Source organism: Lolium perenne, chromosome 3, assembly GCF_019359855.2.
Source record: "Lolium perenne isolate Kyuss_39 chromosome 3, Kyuss_2.0, whole genome shotgun sequence".
NCBI lineage: Eukaryota > Viridiplantae > Streptophyta > Magnoliopsida > Poales > Poaceae > Lolium > Lolium perenne.
The window spans coordinates 251,479,186-251,499,374 of NC_067246.2; the positions used below are offsets into that span (position 1 = coordinate 251,479,186).

The following is a 20,189-nucleotide window of genomic DNA, read 5'->3' on the forward strand; positions in this document are numbered from 1 at the left end:
GCTCATAGCTCACGGGAAAGTAGAATGGGGTGACCACGAATTTGAGAGGTGTGGCTACCATTTATGTAGAAAAACAAGAAGAACTAGAGAGTATCACCGCCTGCCCATAAAAGTTAGGCACCAAAAGAAAAAAAATGAGAAAATTGAGAAAAAGGAAAGAATATTATGATGTCCAAGAGAGACGTAGGAAGAAATCTTCCACTGAAGGCTAAAAGAAAATAAATAAAATGTGGCATAGTGTATAAATTAAAGATGCCAATTATATGAGCACTACACTCTCGTGGTACGATGAGCTGTTGACATGAGAGGTCCTTCCCAAAATGTTTTCATAATTATGTTGTTAGTAAAACCAAGAGCATGTAAATCCTACTTTTCGCGACTCAAAGGGCCTATCTTTCCCCTTTCTAAAGAGTCATGTGATAGATATCTATAATTTTCTATTCTAAGAGAAATATGACAAAAGTCCTTTTGTTTATGTTTAATTATCTACGAGCTTGAGATTTTGTTTAGTCGTGCACGACAAAGTTAAGCTCAGGGATGTTAATACATCCATAGCATATATATGAACTTTGTTGTTTATTATATGAATTGCCTTGGTATTTGCCATGATTATGTTTCCTTTCATATTTTCCATGATTATTGGGATTTTCACCGAGTCCAATTTATTTGTTACTACTTCCGATCCAAATTAGTTGTCGCAGTTTGTCGTGGATTTTTCCTAAATCTGCGACAACTAATTAGAATCGGATGGATTATTTAATTTTGGAAGGACGAAAAACCCCTCATGTATTTATAAGTTTCATGAACAATCTGGAATCCAATTAATTCTGAGAAAATGCATGCGATTTTTTTAAATCGGGAATGAAGAGAACCAACACCCGAAGGATCCAAGAGGATCCTTAGAGGAGCCAGAAGGGCTCCTTTGTGTGGAGTGCCCCTAAAGCCACACTAAAGTGGGTCCAGATCCCTTCAATCGTCCGGTCGTGTCGGCCTTTGGTCGAGGACTCCGCATTGACCTTATAGCCTCTCGATATATCCCTTCAATTCTTTTCACGCAAGGAGAACCTTGGTGCGAGACATACACGAAATAGAGAAAAAGTTTGTCACTAGAGCAAGATTGGAGAGGGAAACGCAACTGGAATCTCTCCTAGTAGCATCTCCATCGCCTCCATCAACTCATACACCATCTCCATGATGAATGTGTGTTAGCTGGAGTGGTGTGTGATTATTAGAAGTTAAAGAATGGGATTTGTTAGTTCTCAGCTAGCTGAGAACTTCGTGCTCAGTTAAGTCTTACACCATTTGATTTGCATCGTGATTCGTGCTAATCATGAATTAAAACCTAAGTTGTAACTGAGATTTGATGACATCATCTGACTAAGAACGAAGTTATTTCTCCGTCGACTGAGAAATAGTCACATTCTTAAAGAATAGACATGTGGGCAACTTTTTTGGCACACACTAGGGGCAAAAAGGACGAGGTACCTCTCACTGATGCTCAACTTCATGTAAACAAACTTAAGGCAGTGCTCTCTGGTGTAGTGTGGATTACATGCGGGGAGTATTAGCCGTGGATGCGTGAATGCGTCTATATAAAAGGGCGGACTGCTCCGACATACCACTACCATTAGGCATTAGCGCGTCAATAATAGTAACGACAGAAGCAAACGATGTAGCGTATCTGCCTCTCATTTTTCCTTCGCCCCTCCCTCCACGTACGTCCCTCCACAAAAAACTCAATTACATGCATGTTTAACCTGCGGGATCAACGAAGAGAATCAATGGAGTCTATCGGCGACCCAAGGGAGGGGCCGTCGACGGAGCGGGCGTTCGAGGATCAGCCGCTCCCGCCATGGTGGCAGCAGGTGACGCTGCGCGCCGTGGTGGCGAGCCTGGCGCTGGGCATGGTCTTCAGCGGCGTCATGATGAACCTGGTGTTCACGTCCGGGATCATCCCCACGCTCAACATCTCCGCCGGCCTGCTCGGCTTCTTCCTCCTCAGGGCGTGGACGCGCCTGCTCGACCAGCTCGGCGTGTCCTACAGCCCCTTCACCCGCCACGAGAACGCCGTCGTCCAGACCTGCGTCGTCGCCTGCGCCAGCATGACGTACAGCGGTATGCATTCTTCTTCGCGACGCGACGTCGTCGACCATGATGAGTCCATTCGATAGATTCCTTGATTCTGTGTGTGTTTTTGACGTTGTTAATTAGGGGGATTCGGGTCGTATTTGCTGGCCATGGACCATAGGACGGCGGAGAAAATTAACACCGGAGAATTCGTCGGGAAGAACGTCAGCGAGCCGACGTTCCCTCGGATGATGGCATACTACTTCCTTGTCAGCTTCGTCGGCCTTCTCGCTATTGTCCCAATGAGGAAGGTATGTACGACTGGACGTCCGTGCCGATCAAAGATAGAATTAACACCATGAACGTGTAATCATAGCTCGGGCTGATGCGGGCGATTAATGTATAGACGATGATCATCCGCCACCGGTTGACGTTTCCAAGCGGCTCGGCTACGGCTCACCTCATCAACAGCTTCCATACCCCTAATGGAGCGATGCAAGCAAAGTAAGCAACTATGGTTTTCACATGAAACTGTTCAATTCCGATCCGGTAGGAATTGGGGAGAAATTGGACTCGAAAGCTAGAGAATGGCTGGTCCATGTCCCTGTCTGTTTGCTGGGTGGAGTACTTTATTGATGTTTCTGACTACAGGAAGCAAGTGTCGCTCATGATCCGGTCGTGCCTGGGAAGCTTGTTCATGTCCATTTTCCAGTGGTTCTACACCGGAGGACCTCATTGTGGCCTCACCGCCTTCCCGTCGTTTGGGCTACAAGCCTTCAATCGTGGGTAATTGCCTGCAAGTTGCATTCCAACCATTCGAAGAATTGAATTCAGATCACGAGAATTACTTGTGTTGAAACGTGGTAGCTTGATTTATCTGATGCTTGCAGCTTCTACATCAATTTGAATGGAACATACGTGGGTGTCGGCATGATCAGCCCTTACCTGATAAACATCTCCATGCTCGTTGGGGCCATCATCTCCTGGGGGGTCATGTGGCCGTACATCGAAACTAAAAAGGGCAGCTGGTATGCCGCCGATCTCCAGGAAAACAGTTTACGGGGCATCAACGGGTACAAGGTGCTGACAGTTAGACTCAGAAGCTAGAGAATGGCTGGTTCATATTCATATGCCGATTGTTGAATGTTGATGGAAAAGCTCGCTTAATCTGAGATCGATCGAATGAACAGGTGTTTGGTGCCATAGGCATGATTCTTGGCGATGGCATCTTCCAGCTTGTGGTGATCTTGGTGAAGACCCTGCAGACCATGCGCAACCACCAGCGGGAGGCTGCGGAAACGCTGAGGTCCTTCTCCGACGTGGACGCCATTCCACGCAACGTGCTCAGCTTCGACGACCGCCGCAGGACGCAGGTGTTCCTCCGGGAACACATCCCGAGCACCTTCGCCGTCTGCGGCTACGCCGTCCTGGCGTCGCTGTCCACCGTCGCCATCCCGCACATCTACAGCCAGGTGCGCTACTACCACGTCGCCACCGCGTACCTGTTCGCGCCCCTCCTGGCCTTCTGCAACGCCTACGGCACGGGCGTCGCCGAGACCAACTTCTCGGCGCAGTACAACAAGCTGGTCATCCTGCTGTTCGCGTCGTGGATCGGCATCAAGAACGGCGGGGTCGTGGGGAGCCTCGTCATCTGCGGCATCGTGTCGTCCATCGTCTCCACCGCCTCCGACTTCATGTCGGACTTCAAGACGGGGTACCTCACGCTCACCTCGCCGCGCGCGCTCTTCGTCAGCCAGGTCGTCGGCACCGGGATCGGCTGCATCATCAACCCGGCCATATTCACCGTGTTCCACCATTTCTACGAGGACATGGGGAACAAGATCTACCAGGTGCCGCTGGCCAAGATCTACCGCGCCATCGCCGTGCTCGGCGTCGGCGACCTCGAGCTGCCCAGACACTGCCTTGCCATGAGCGTCTCCTTCTTCGCCCTGGCGCTGGTCGTCTGCGCGCTGCGGGAGGTGGCCGCGCACTGCAGGTGGCGCGCGCAGCACTACATCCCGAGCATCACCGGCATGGCCATGTCGTTCCTGCTGGTCCCGGCGGTGGCCATCGACATGTGCGTGGGGAGTCTCATACTCTACCTGTGGGCTAGAACGGACAAGGACGGCGCGCAGGTGTTCGGGCCGGTGCTCGCGTCCGGGCTCATATGCGGGGACGGCCTCTTCTCCATCCCCTACGCGCTGCTCGCCAGATACGACGTCACGCCGCCCATTTGCATAAGGTTTGTGGCTCGAGAACAAAACGAGAAGCTGGACGCGTACCTTGCCACTGTACTTCCAAAATCCCGATGAAGGCTATCTCATCCATACCCTTACAACACGCCTGACCTGTAAATTTTGCCATGATATGATATTAAGTCGGGACTTAGTGGTAGCATGTAAGCTCAACACTTCGCAATTACTGATCTTTCAGACAGAGTGAATCGACTTCTTTGCGACATCTCGAGCATTAAAAATTTAAGAGCCAGTTTTCCAAAATGGGATCTGTAGCACCACAAAGCAAAGCCAAGAGTGACCATGAGGCTATCTGCCATCTTTAATGTTATTGAATCAGGTGGTCAATGCTAGCTTGTATGCACATGAGACTGTGGGAGTCAAACCGTCAAGAGTTTCTTCAAAACTAACGAAAGAACCCTTATGCATTGTGCAACTATTTTGTGCTCTCGGTTCTACAGTATGCACGGTTTCGCATGGAGCATTTCTTCAGAACGGCACCACATGAAAACAAGTGCCAACATGTACAAAGGTCGCATCCATCTCAGTAAAAATGCTCAAATATGTAAAGCATGCATACAAGAGTTACCGGGGTCTCCAACTCTCCATGGAATAGGCATCTTGCTAACACGCATTAATCTAGAGTATACTAAAGTATCAACCACCAAATTTAAGGTACCGCCGTCAGGGTGATGTGCCAAAGTGACAACTTGGGGACAGATCAACACCATGAAAAGGTAATCTCCCAGAAGTAGACACAGCATCCAACAACCTTCCGATTCTCAGGCGTACCACGAGAAATCAAATGCGTACCAGGTTCTCCAACTCTTCATGGAATAGAAATCTTGCTAACACACGTTAATCTACTACTAAGTATCAACCACCACATTTAAGGAGTCGTCGTCAGGGTTATGGTATGGTATCTGATGTGCCCAAGTGACAACTCGGAGACATATCAATACGATGAAAGGTAATCTTCCAAAAGAGGAGTTTGCGACTCAGCAACTAACAACCTTCCAAGTCTCCGGCATACTATGAGAAACCAAAAAAACAACTTGATGATGAATGGACTGATCTCCTGTTTCTTAAACGGCTGATTCAGCAAAGAAACTGGTGAAATATTATTCAACAGGCAAGGAGAAGTTGCTGCATTGATCACAAAGGTCTATTACGGTAGAGAGATACTAAACTGAATTCCAGTCTCTCCACGATCATGCTCACGTTTCTTCAAAATATAACAGTAATTTATCTGAAAAAAAAAAGCAAAAGAGCATGGATTAGTCACCAAATAAACATCAATGTTTGCATACAGTGAAAGACTGGGGCCTAATAAAGAATTTACCTCCAGCCGGAAAAGGTTGGTTGGCAGTACAATGCCAATACCAGCAGAGCTTCTGAATGTCCGCCAAAACTCGGGAAATGAAAAATTCTTATACTCACTCTCAGACAACTTGGCAAGATTTCCAGCAGAAAGAAATGCATGACCATGTATTCCAGTATCTTTGAACAGCTTTATAGGCAAATCAAAGGACAGATCAGCAAAGGCAGATACAGCAAGATCACCTCCCAAGTAATCCCTCCCTGGAGAGGCAGCAGAATCGTCTGTAGCAGAGCCGCTTGGGACAAACCTCCGTGGTTCTGATGGGCCAACTCCTCTTGTTTCGAAACCCAGCAGAGATGATAGCCTACCAAGGCTGCATACGGGAGAAGAACGGCCTCCAAGGTAAAATCTATCAGGGACAGGTGAAGATAATTCCATAAATCCTCTGCCCAATGGTAGAATCACCCCTGCTGATATGCCAAGATTCAGGGCAGCGTTGTAAAATCCAAATGGAACAGCCCCACGAACATCAAACTCCTGCAGCAAAGAAAGCAAGGATGTTTGCTAAGAAAATATTATCAAGCCATGCATGTATCTGGAACATTATCTGATAAACTACAAACACACAAAGTTGCATCCCTTTCAACTACATCCTTCTACCTCATCCTGTTGATGGGCTATCTATACCGATGTCTTGAGGGAGGACATAGTGTCAACAAGCATGGTCCTTGTAGTGTATAGTATGACTCAAGGAGGTCCTAAGCAGGTATCAACTTAATTGGTCAAGTCAGAGCATAAGCGTATCTACCCATATTCAATTGTCATCTTAGTCTTGCATTCCCAGGATTGTTTCTACACATATCACATTCGTGCAGTTCATATGGCTTTTATTAGATTGGGTAAAAGGGGCTAGCAACTTCCTCTTGACTGATGGAACGGGAGAACTTCACATAAGGTGATACTCGTCTTTACAATAAGAACAGCTATGAAGCACGGAAATAATCATACGCCCTGGGTCTAGCTCTTAGCTATAGACAGCTGTTAGGACAATACTACTCACCAATTATAATAAATGGTCAACAGGCAAGCGGGCGGTCCGTATGGTAAGCAGAGTAGAGTGAACCAAGTTTGGATGTTCAGCGGTCAAGAGAAAAGCAAAAAAACAGGAGCCCCGCACATGCAAATCTCAAGATGTTCGCATGTGCACTGTTAACAGAATTTCCTCTGCTCTATGTGCAGCCAAAATTGAGCATTGAAAAATTCATAACTGAACAAAATTAGCAATATTTCTGTATCCTAACAACTGATTGTCTTGACAAATTAAAATATAAATTGCCATGAGCTACTATGGTATGTCAATCAGAACGAAATATCTCCAAGCACATGTATCAACGACGAAAAACATTAGTTTAGATACATTAAACTCTAATATACATTTTTTCCATAATGCACATGTGCATCCATTTCTAATGCATTACTCAATATAAGTCATCCTGATATATCTAAAAGAGCACTGATTTTTCCAACAAAAGTAGAGCCAAATAACTGAAATACTTGTAATTACTAGGTATTGACACTGGCAAGGTCATTTACTGCCATTTACCAAACCATGGCAGGTACCCCTCCGTCCCCTAATATATAAGATGTTATTGCAACCAATATAGGCATCTTATATTATGGGACGGTGGGAGTATTACACAAAGAAAAAACAGTAATTAACTGCCTAATCAACATTTGTATGTACAATTTAGTTATCTACGGCCAATGGATTTCAAGTATCAAATGGATCTTGGCACAGTCATGGCATGGTTGACTTGTTGATGGCATAACTTCTAACAATTGCTTTTGGAAGGTTTGGTTATGTACTTATGTTCTCTATTGCTATATATTGTTATAAGTGCAAATACAAATTTGATATGACTTATGCCTTCAAGACTATGGTCCATTAGCAGAAAAGTGTTTGTGAGTTAGATACATATTCCTTTTTGATTACTCAAACGTCAAACTATGCTGTTCATATTATTTTAACCTCGGCATCTATATGTTGTCGTGTTGTTTCAGTTACCCCCTCACTCTCTGTCTGACATACCTAGTTGCAGTATATTCTGCATTTCCACTGGCAAATAAAATTTAATAAAGAAAAGAGAACAAATGTCTATTGTCATTATCCCTGGACCCCTCATCCGCTCTTTTAAACATCAGGCTCCATATGCTTTTACAGGGAATAACTAATTCACTATGTCAAAAAAGAAAACTGTAAGGAGACCCCTACAATATAACTAGAAAACCAAATCTGCGTCCATGAGGGCTTGAAACCAGGTTGGGGGTTTGTACATCCACTGCTCCAACCACTTCCATTCACCAAGTTAAGAGTCTCCATGAAAGCTCTTGGATTATTTGATCTAACAGTGCAATTTAGTCAAATAATAATGCTAGTGCAGTAACTATAAAGCACATTGCTGGAGTAGGCACATTACTTCACAGGTAACTTAGAGAAGACATCAAATACAAACCAGAACAAATGATAGATACAAATAATCAGAAAATTAGAAACAAAATATGCAACCCCCACAAAGTAGACAAACTGCATTGAAGATTAACATAAGAAGTTGGTTGTGGAAGAACCTGGCGGAAGAATCTTAGTCCTTTTCTGTCCCATAAACCGCCAAGTTGAGAAGTTGAGACAAATGCATATCCTTTTGTCGGCCGGAGTTCTGAATCCCTTTGATCTATTTTATATGTATATCTCAATGCAGAAAGCAGATTGTGTCCTAACTGCCTTCTTACGGACTTTGATGCCATTTGTGAGGGATCACTTAAGGTACGCCCTGTCAGATCGTAAGACAAATCATGGTGCCTGGTTGAAAGTAAGCCAAATGAAAGGCCAAGCAGACGCTCCTTGTATGATGAAAGTTCCAGCCAATCTTGGGAAAGTACTGATGCCCGAGCTGTCAAGGGTGTTGGTATAGATTTCAATCTTGGAAGGCACACTCCAATGCCTAGCTCTGGTGACTGATGCCATCCATATGCTCCTGAAGCTTTCCAGATGTCCCCATAACCAAACAGGTTCCTCAATTTGAGCGACCCTTCGAGTGACCCTGATCTTGCCTAAACATGAGCACCATGTGTGAAAACACTTCAGATACTGAATGCAATACTAATGGAAAGCATGTATTAATCAAAACTTCAAATGCATTCTTCTACTCTTAGGGTGTTAACGCTAAGAGCCATGTATTTCACCAACAGAATAAGATGTCTGCATGGTTTTGTTTCTAAATGTTGAGTGCTGCCAAAATGGTTATCGTTTGACAAATCAAGCTCCACAAAAACATTTGGAGAAATATGTCTTCACATGATTTGTTCAAAACAGCTTTCCAATATAGGCCGCAAGTATTGATTGGTGTGAGTTGTAAACAATGTTTTTCAATTGTTTTTGCCTGTTGTGTTTTCTTACTGAAAATCAAGACTGGGGTTCCACACACCATGAGATTGGGAAAGAAAAAAATGAACACTGAATTTTCTAGTGTCAATGTCACCATATTTCGGAAATAACTTGTATTGTGGTGACCAAGAGGCTCTAGTTAAAAGACAGTAAAAAACTTCCAGCGAGTTCGAGAACGAATCAATCACTAAAGCATGTTCTGTATCGCCACCTCTGTTCTCCATCTTATCAATTGAATAGTCTGGAACAGTCCCTAGTATTGCACATCAACAGCGTACCGAGCTAAGAGACAGAGATAAGTAATTCAGCCTCGTTACAAGGAAAATACATTATAAAACTACGCCACATGTCAACAGCCAGGATATATGCTTTCTTATCAACAATAGTTAATGGTTTTCTTGAATAAGGTATATCTGCATGCTTCACTCAGGACAATAATCTGGTAATAAATGGCTGATATAAAATAGCGGCAAAGAATTGAGCAAGCTGTCACCACAGCGATAAATGTTTATGTCTAATGCAATAAGCGACCTTATATATTTATTCAGAAAACCAATATATTCATTCGCAAATGGTAGGGGACATATGCTATATTTAGGCAGGTGTGCACCAAAGCAACCTAAAGAAGACTTTGGGCATCAAAAACTGCCTCTTTAGAAACCAAATAACATGTCATTGCCGATTACTGCTACCCTTTCTCCCTTTCATTCTACAAACCCAGCTATGCAACATAATGGAACTGTAACAATCATGTGGTCCAGTATGCTGCTTGAGCGGCCCTGATTTAGAACGCTATATTCATGAAAATGATATCAGCGAGATGGCACAGCGCAATAACTGAAGTTCACACATAGTACCAATTCTAAATCACAGCAAAATTTTGCCATGGTACATAATTCCACGCAGCTTTCTTTTACCAATACATGGCCAACTGAATAAACAACAAAGTGAGTGCATTTGTGCTGCAAATTTGCATCCATATGCAAACCAGCAGACAACAACAACTATTGCAAAAAGTATGCAACTTTGCTAGTTCTGGCCGGCCAACTAACAAGGAAAAGACGATTGAGCAAATCAGAGATTATTCACCTGTGCTCTGGAGTAGTAGGCGAAGCCAAATCCACCGAAGGTGCCCGCCTCCACGACTTGGATGAGGACGTTAGCGGTGCCAGGCAACTCGTGCGGGCCGGCGTCGAGGGTGATGCAGACGGATTCGAACACGTCGAGGCGGCGCAGCAGCGCGCTGGCAAGGGTGGAGGCACGCACCAGGTCCTGCACGGTGCCGGCGGAGCGGAGGAGGTCGGCGACCTCCGCCTCGATGAGCTCGTCGCGGGTCTTGAAATTTCCCTCGATGATGATGTCGTGGACGCGGATGCCGACCGGCTCGCCGTACAGGCGACGGAGCACGGCCCGCTCCCTCTCCTCGTACGCCGCCGGCCCGTCCAGCTCCTCCGCGTCGCCGTCCTCCTCCTCGAAATCGACCTCACCATGGTCAGGCTGGTCCGGGGACCCGCTGGATTCCTCCGGGGGCTCGTGGGGAACGGTGTCCGGGGCTTGCTCGGCGGTGGAATCCCCGGCAATCGCCATGGCTGGGGTTTCGGGCGAAAAGTGGGAATGGAATCTTGCTGGTTGTGGCGAGGGTTTTAGAAGGCTTGTCTGCATAGTGTATACTGGGCCTGGTACATCCACTCGTGGGCCTAGCACGGTCTTAAACTGGCATGCTGTGAGCCTGTGACGCCTTGACCTCTCGATTGCCTTGGTCCAATGGTCCATCTTGATGGATTTTTTTTTATAGAATATCTTTATCAAAGTTGAAACCATGTATATATACACAGTACTGATATCAAATTGATTTCTAACGTGTCCACAGATTTGCAATTGGAAAATGATCCTGTTCCCCCGGGGGCTGCGCTCGCTCGCAACCTCCGGGTGCGTAGCCCTCCGATGCTCAGAATCACGTGGTTGTCGTTCTCCTTGCCCCACCAACCACAGCCCAGAAAAAATCTCCAACCTTATCTTTGCTCTGCGATTCCCCTGATTTGCCTCGATGAAGCTCCACGCCGGAGTATACTTGCCGCCTGGAGCTCGGCCGCCTCGCCGTTGGGAGCTCGGCCGCTGATACGTCCAAAACGTATCTACTTTCCCGAACACTTTTGCTATTGTTTTGCCTCTAATTTGTGTGTTTTGGATACAACTAACACGGACTAACGCTGTTTTCAGCAGAATTGCTCTGGTGTCTCGCTTTTGTGCAGAAATCCAACTTTCAGGAAAATCCCCGGAATTTATGTCGAAGGTCTTATTTTTCCAGAAGAATTACGGAGCCAGAAGGGCAAGCCAGGTGGAGGCCCGAGGCCCCCACACACTAGGCCGGCGCGGCCCAGGAGGGGGGCGCGCCGCCCTACTGTGTGGCCTCCTCGGCTGGCCTCCGACGCCCTCCTCTGGACTACTTAAGGGTTTCGATCTAAAAACGCGAGACGAGAAGTCGAAGTCGCCAGAAACCTCCCAGTACGCCGCCACGTCGCGAAACTCCATCTCGGGACCAGAAACTCCGTTCTGGCACTCCGCCGGGACGGGGAATTGGAGGAGATCATCGCCATCATCACCACCGACGCCTCTCCATCGACCAGCAATGTTTCCCCCATCCATGTGTGAGTAATTCCCCCGCTGTAGGCTGAAGGGGATGGTAGGGATTGGATGAGATTGGTCATGTAATAGCATAAGATTGTTAGGGCATAGTGCCTAGTGTCCGTAATTGGTACTTTGATGATATTGTTGCAACTTGTTATGCTTAATGCTTGTCACTAGGGCCCGAGCGCCATGATCTCAGATCTGAACATGCTATTGTTTCATCATGATATGCATTGTTTTATGATCTTACCTGCAAGTTGTATACACATGTCGCTGTCCGGAACCCGAGGCCCCGAAGTGACAGAAATCGGGACAACCGGAGGGGATGGCAGTGATGTGAGGATCACATGTGTTCACGGAGTGTTAATGATTTGCTCCGGTACTTTATTAAAAGGAGTACCTTAATATCCAGTAGATTCCCTAGAGGCCCGGCTGCCACCGGCTGGTAGGACAAAAGATGTTGTGCAAGTTTCTCATTGCGAGCACGTACGACTATATACAAAACACATGCCTATGGATTGCTTTGTACTTGGACACCGTTTTATTATTATCTGCAAATGCCCTGCTTTGATTGTTACATGAGTTTCTCTCATCCATGCAACGCCCGTCATCCATCCCAGTGCCTACAGTATTTTAATCCTGCTGTTTACTAAAATCACTACTGCTGTCTCTGTTACTCTGCTGCTGTTATTTCACTCTGCTACTGCTATAAACTGTTACTACTGATAAAGTCTTGCGAGCAAGTCTGTTTCCAGGTGCAGCTGAATTGACAACTCCGCTGTTAAGGCTTTTAAGTATTCTTTATCTCCCCTTGTGTCGAATCAATAAATTGGGTTTTACTTCCCGCGAAGACTGTTGCGATCCCCTATACTTGTGGGTCATCAAGACTATTTTCTGGCGCCGTTGCCGGGGAGCATAGCTTTATTTGGAAGTTCACTTGGATTGATATTGTTCGCTGCAAATTCTCCATCATGGATAAATCTCGCGATTCTAAAGTCGCCATATTACCATCCACTACAAGAAAAGGTACAACTCTGAGTACCTCTGCTGCTCTTGATTCACCATCTCTGATGAGTCAACTTGTTTCACCGCCGCAAGCTTCACTTGCTGGTACTTCTGCTGAATCTGGAAACTCTCATAATATTGATAATGTTTCTGCTGTGCTTGATGATAGTGGTTCATTGGGATCTTTTCTAGATGCTACAATTGCTAGGTCTAGACAAATTGAAAATACTGAAACTCCTAATGCTGCTACACCTGTTAATTCACCTGAGTCTGTTGATTATTCTAGTGATGATCCCGGTGAAGATTATGTGGAACTTGATGATGATTTTATTAATAGATGCAATGCTACTGCTGATGCAAGAAAAATTAAAAAGTTTATCGCACAATATACTGTTAGATATAAGCTGTCTCCTGATCCTAAATTTGCCACATCTCCTATAAACATTAAGGATAAAGATTACGATTTTCTCTTGATCTATCTCATATAGCTATTGTAGAGAAAACACCCTTTTGTGGTACTGAAAAAGAAAGTGCTGTAGAACACATGAATGAACTTTCTTCTATGAGTAGCTTGTTTTCTGATGATGTCAAGATGCGTACTTATTTCGTTGCTAAAATTTTTCCTTTCTCATTAAAGGATGATGCTAAAACTTGGTATAATAATTTGCCTCCTGACTCTATTAAAATTCCAGGTGATTTGCTTAATGTTTTCTTTCGGAAATACTTTCCTGCTAGTGCTCAACATGCTGCTTTACAGAAAATTTATAGCTTCGACCAGGAAGATGGAGAGAAATTGCCTGAAGCATGGGCAAGATTTTGCTCTCTTATCAGAGCTCGACCTGGACATGAATTGGAAAAGCATGATTTACTTGATATATTTTATAGTGGACTAACCGTTGAGTCTAGAGCATATTTGGATAGTTGTGCTGGTTGTGTTTTCAGGAAAAGAACTCCAGATGAAGCTGAAGAATTATTGGCTAAAATAGGCCGGAATCATGATGATTGGACTACACCTGAACCAACTCCGACACCAATATTGAAGAAGAGGGGTTTGATTAAATTAAATGATGAAGATATGAGGGAAGCCAAGAAGTCTCTTCAGGAGAAAGGTATTAAATCCGAAGATGTGAAGAATCTACCTCCCATAGAAGATTTATGTGAGATAATTCCCCCTTCATCCATGATTGAGGTAAACTCTCTTCAACGCTTTACTAGGGAAGATATTCCGTATTCAAAACCTCCTGCTCAATGCTTAAATGAGTTTGATAATTATATTGTTAAGCAAGATAATTTTAATATGAGAGTAGAGAATCATTCAATGGAAAATTCTCAAGCTATTAGCAATTTGCATGATATTGTGGAGAGAACCTCCAATGATGTTAAGATGCTTGTTAAACATTTTCATATGGTTCAAACTCAAATTGATCAACTCACTAAAGTGCAAAATGACTTATTAAAAAATAATTCTAAAGAAAAACATGCTTATGAAGTAACAACTAGAGGCGGTGTTTCTACCCAGGATCCTCTATATCCTGAAGGGAATCCCAAAAGAGTTGAACAAGATTCCCAATGAATTGAACCTAACGCTCCTTCTAAGAAAAAGAAGAAGAAACATAAAAATGTTGTAGAATCCTCTGAACCTGTTAATGATCCTAATAGTATTTCTATTTCTGATGCTGAAACTGAAAGTGGTAATGAACATGATAATGATAATGATAATGATAAGAATGATGCTTCTGATAAAGAAGAAGTTGAAGATGAACCTGAAAAGCATGCTAAAAATAAAAAGTATACTAAAGAAGATTTTATTGCTAAGAAACATGGTAATGAAAGGGAACCTTGGGTACAAAAGCAAATGCCTTTTCCTGTCAAGAAACTAAAATCAAAGGAAGAAGAACATTATAATAAGTTTTGCGATTGGATGAAACCTTTATTCTTGCAAATCCCTTTGACTGATGCTATTAAATTGCTTCCTTATTCAAAGTATATGAAAGATATTGTCTCTAACAAAAGGAAAATTCCTAATGAGGAGATTTCCACTATGCTTGCTAACTACTCTTTCAATGGCAAAGTTCCAAAGAAGTTGGGCGACCCAGGTATATCTACTATTCCTTGTTCTATTAAGAATAATTATGTTAGAACTGCTCTATGTGATTTGGGAGCCGGTGTTAGTGTTATGCCTTTTTCTCTTTATAAGAGACTTTATTTAGATAAGTTGATACCAACTGATATATCTTTGCAAATGGCTGATAAATCTACTGCTATTCCTGTTGGTATATGTGAGGATGTTCATGTTCAAGTTACTAATAACTGCTTGATATTAACTGATTTTGTTGTGTTGGAAATGCCTGAAGATGATAATATGTCTATTATTCTTGGGAGACCTTTTCTTAACACCACAGGGGCTGTTATTGATTGCAATAAAGGAAAAGTTACTTTCAATGTTGATGACAAGGAGCATACCGTTTATTTTCCCAAGAGGATTGATAAAGTATGTGGAGTTAATACTATTTCTAATGTGAGAACTATCAAAGTTGGAACTATTGATTGTCCTATATATGAGCCTAAAGAAGGATATCAAAATCTTATGATTGGATCCATATCAATACAATTCAACGTAACATGATTGATTTGAGGTTTATTTCTTCTTATGCTATGTAAAATTTATTTGGTGGCAAGACTTGATCAACCTTGTTAACAAATACTTTTTATATGCATAGAGGAGGTAAACAACATTTCTTTCTTCCTCCACTTGTTCCACTTGCTGTAGCACTTTTGTTTTGCAAAGTTCTTTAGTTAATTAGAGATTTCAAAATCTTTTTTATGTCCAGTAATAATAAACTTAATACCCAGAAATGTGCATTTTTCAAAGTTTTCAAAAATTCATAAAAATTATACCGTTGGTCCTATTTTTCGAAGACGCACCTGGGAGCACCTGGGGATGACCAGTGGGGCACCCCAAGGTGGCACCCCACAGGCCGGCGCGGCCTGGAAGGGGGGCGCGCCACCCTGCGTGTGGGTTCCCCTTTGCCCCACTTTTTCATCTCTTCCTCCCACTCTCTTCTCTCTCCCGAAAAAACTCGCACCAGCTTTCTCTCACTCGCATTTCTACTCAAGAGCTCAAGATTTCTCGATCTCTTTGCTCAGCCCAGATTTCTGTCTGAAATTTGGCACATTTGTTCTCTGGTATGTGACTCCTCCGATTATCCAAGTGGAATTTAGTTTGGTTGAGTATATCTTGAATATTTTGCTGCTGTAGGTAACATGTTTAGTGAGCTTGCATACTTTTTCTAAGTTGTATAAACTAGTTTTGATGCATGATTAGTACTCTAGCAAGTTCCTATGGTAGTTTCCCTCAATTATATGTCACCAAATCAAAATTTATATTGTTTGTTGAAAAATTTCAGAAAATGGAGTGGAATAGGCATCAACTAAACCAACAAGAATTGGAGGTGCAACAAGTCATGAGAGTTAACCGCGAAGAGGGAGTATACCCCTCTTACTACCCGTGCACAGACTTCATGAGAAGGGCGGAATTTGCGGAGGTCTTATCGCCTCTCGTTTATTAGCTATGCATTGTGTAGAACCTCATCATCTTGATATTCAGCTTCCCATAGAAAAACTTGACATAGTATCCATGATTAAACATGAATTTGTTTCTGATTCATCTAATTTGGGAAACCTGTCTTACAAGATAACATTTTACAAGAAGACTTGGAGAACAACTAAGAAAACTAAAAAACTAGTAGGATTGCCTGCACCTGTTCTATTTAACCTTGATTCCAGGGAGGATTGGTCAGTCACGGAAGGTGCACTGAATGCATACATAGAGGGAGGAGGCCATCATGCAAGAGACAACACGGAGGAGGCCGAGGAACACCTCGACTCGTCATCCGATGCAGCAAGTTCTTCGCATCAACATTTTGGGCATGTGGAGCCTTCACCCTTTTCTTCTGCACCGGGACCTCACTATGACTACGCCATGTATGATCCACCGGAGTGGAACAGCGACCCTCGCTGGGGTTGAACTCCACTTAGGCCAAAAGCCTAAGCTTGGGGGGAGGTATACCGGCATCACTCATTCTTTGCATATTATGATTGCTGGATACTTGTATATACTTGTTTAGCTTCTTTAAGTGGTTTTCTAATAAGAGGGGGATGATATTTGGGGAAGTGCTGCCTGAAAACAGATTCTGGGCTGTTACCGAAAAAATTCTCAAAAATAGCCAGAACGTTATTTTTCGAAGCCAATTTTTGTGCATGTTCCCCAGGTTGTTATATAACTTTCATTAGTTGAACACTTTTCGAGCTGGGCAGCGGAAGAATTTCTTAAAAATCGATTACTGTACTGCTGTCAAGTTTGACGAATTCCTGCTGCTTTGTGTTTATGTGACTCTTCTAGTTTTCATTTTCTTGTTTTTGCTTTGTTTCTTTCCTAAAACACAAAAAGACCAAAAATATTTCTGTTGTTTCTCTTCACCACTTGTTTATTTTGGTTTCTTGCTCTTATTTTGCTTTATTTGCTATCGTTGGTTTGCTATAAGAAAATCCAAAAAGATTTTGCTTTGTTTGTTTGTTTCCTTTTGTTCTTGTTTCCAATTCGAAAACACCAAAAATATTTGATGTTCTTCTTTGGTTTTGTAAAGTTCATTATGAGTTCAATGGTCTTCGGTGGCTGGAGCGTGGTTTTCATTTCATATTATTCAAGCTACACAAGTGAAAGGCAATAATGACGATCTACGACAATTCGACTATGGTGAGAGGCTGATATGAACTCTATTTGTTTTCATTTTTGTACATATACTCATCCATGTGAGCATGCTTAGTTGGTTCATGTGAGGTATATGTCATTTAAGAAAGTCTAGTAGTTCATGGTCTCTCATGTTTAGCTCCAATTTATTAATATGAGTAGCATGTCATGGATGTTTGCTTGCATTGTTCTATTCATAAATAGGTATAACATTGTGGTATCCTCCTCTGAATAATTCATTTAAATTGACTTGGCACATGCTCACGCATGAATATGACTGAACAAAAGTCAATTAAGCCTCGATGATTTACTTTGCTTCAGAGTTCTTGTATCAATTTTATGCCTCCGTTAATTTATTTTGCCGCAAGCATGATTATGGCGATTCTTTGCTCTCTTGATTGTCGCTCCCCAGTCTATTGCTAGCCTTCACTTGTACTGAGCAGGAACGCTGCTCGTGCTTCCAAACCTCTGAAAACCAAGTTGTTCCAAAGTGTCCACCATAAATACCTATGCATGGCATTTCAAACCATTCCAAGTAAATTCTCATGCGCTACCTTTAAACCTTCAAAATGCTTCTTAATTTGTGTTAATGTTTTATAGCTCATGAGGAAGTATGTGGTGTTTATCTTTCAACCTTGTCATTTACTCTTAACAGACTTTCATAATGGACTAGTGGCACATCCGCTTATCCAATAATTTTGCAAAAAGAGCTGGCAACGGGGTTCCCAGCCCCGATTAATCAAACTTCATTAATAATTCTCTTCACATGTTTTGCTCTGATTCATCAGTAAGCAACTTAATTTTGCAAATAGACACTCCTCCATGGTATGAGATTGATGGAAGACACCCGAGGATTCGGTTAGCCATGGCTTGTGTAAGCAAAGGTTGGGGGGAGTGTCACCCATAATAAAACTAAAATACGTGTGTAAACAAAAGAGAAGAGGGATGATCTACCTTGCTGGTAGAGATAACGTCCTTCATGGGAGCCGCTCTTGAAAGTCTGGTTGGCGAGGTAGTTGGTGTACCCATTACCATTCGTTGACAACAACAAACACCTCTCAAAATAATTTTACTCCTGTTTAAAAAATGAAAAGCTCTAGCGCATGTTAATCCCTGCTTCCCTCTGCGAAGGGTCAATCTTTTACTTTTATGTTGTGTCGCCATCCTTTCTTTGAGCACTTTCTTGAGAGCACAACTATCATTCTTAGTATAATATGCTTGTCTCAAAATATGATTGACTGTGGTATAACTTTGATGCTTTTATCTTTGACAATCTCTATTTCTAGTCTTTCTATGAACTTCAGAGGTGCCTGAGCATTTATGTTTTGCTATTCAAATACGGGCAAGCGAGATACCACTTTATCATATCCTTTTATGAACATTGCAATCCTGCTGATAGACATGATTCATGATGCTTATTATTAATTTGTTGGTACCTTTCCATGATTGACATAGCTATTGGATGATCTTATTTGCATGTATCTTATTATGAATTGCCTAAGCACTTGTCCATGTCATGAGAATATTTACATCATATGAACAAATGTGTTCGTGAAAGTTCTTTTATCGCACTCAGTTGTTAACTGAATTGCTTGAGGACAAGCAATAAGCTAAGCTTGGGGGGAGTTGATACGTCCAAAACGTATCTACTTTCCCGAACACTTTTGCTATTGTTTTGCCTCTAATTTGTGTGTTTTGGATACAACTAACACGGACTAACGCTGTTTTCAGCAGAATTGCTCTGGTGTCTCGCTTTTGTGCAGAAATCCAACTTTCAGGAAAATCCCCGGAATTTATGTCGAAGGTCTTATTTTTCCAGAAGAATTACGGAGCCAGAAGGGCAAGCCAGGTGGAGGCCCGAGGCCCCCACACACTAGGCCGACGCGGCTCAGGAGGGGGGCGCGCCGCCCTACTGTGTGGCCTCCTCGGCTGGCCTCCGACGCCCTCCTCTGGACTACTTAAGGATTTCGATCTAAAAACGCGAGACGAGAAGTCGAAGTCGCCAGAAACCTCCCAGTATGCTGCCACCGTCGCGAAACTCCATCTCGGGACCAGAAACTCCGTTCTGGCACTCCGCCGGGACGGGGAATTGGAGGAGATCATCGCCATCATCACCACCGACGCCTCTCCATCGACCAGCAATGTTTCCCCCATCCATGTGTGAGTAATTCCCCCGCTGTAGGCTGAAGGGGATGGTAGGGATTGGATGAGATTGGTCATGTAATAGCATAAGATTGTTAGGGCATATTGCCTAGTGTCCGTAATTGGTACTTTGATGATATTGTTGCAACTTGTTATGCTTAATGCTTGTCACTAGGGCCCGAGTGCCATGATCTCAGATCTGAACATGTTATTGTTTCATCATGATATGCATTGTTTTATGATCTTACCTGCAAGTTGTATACACATGTCGCTGTCCGGAACCCGAGGCCCAGGAGTGACAGAAATCGGGACAACCGGAGGGGATGGCAGTGGTGTGAGGATCACATGTGTTCACGGAGTGTTAATGCTTTGCTCCGGTACTTTATTAAAAGGAGTACCTTAATATCCAGTAGATTCCCTAGAGGCCCGGCTGCCACCGGCTGTTAGGACAAAAGATGTTGTGCAAGTTTCTCATTGCGAGCACGTATGACTATATACGGAACAAATGCCTATGGATTGCTTTGTACTTGGACACCGTTTTATTATTATCTGCAAATGCCCTGCTTTGATTGTTACATGAGTTTCTCTCATCCATGCAAT

General features: G+C 43.3%; 2 protein-coding genes across 2 annotated transcripts; one reads left to right on the forward strand and one right to left on the reverse strand.

The window, feature by feature from the left end:
• Positions 1–1,637: 1,637 nt before the first annotated feature.
• LOC127344725 (probable metal-nicotianamine transporter YSL18) lies at positions 1,638–4,565 on the forward strand. The gene is made up of 6 exons (XM_051371058.1): positions 1,638–2,115; positions 2,212–2,378; positions 2,474–2,571; positions 2,719–2,853; positions 2,958–3,147; positions 3,258–4,565. Exons 1-6 carry the CDS (start codon positions 1,749–1,751, stop codon positions 4,377–4,379), a joined length of 2,079 nt encoding a protein of 692 aa, XP_051227018.1. The 5' UTR covers positions 1,638–1,748; the 3' UTR covers positions 4,380–4,565.
• Positions 4,566–4,958: 393 nt separating this feature from the next.
• LOC127344727 (uncharacterized) lies at positions 4,959–10,710 on the reverse strand. Its single transcript, XM_051371060.1, has 4 exons — positions 10,154–10,710; positions 8,248–8,730; positions 5,644–6,159; positions 4,959–5,550 (listed from the first exon to the last, which is right to left on the reverse strand). The coding sequence occupies exons 1-4, from the start codon at positions 10,649–10,651 to the stop codon at positions 5,470–5,472; spliced, it is 1,578 nt and encodes a 525-aa protein (XP_051227020.1). The 5' UTR covers positions 10,652–10,710; the 3' UTR covers positions 4,959–5,469.
• Between the last annotated feature and the right edge of the window lie 9,479 nt (positions 10,711–20,189).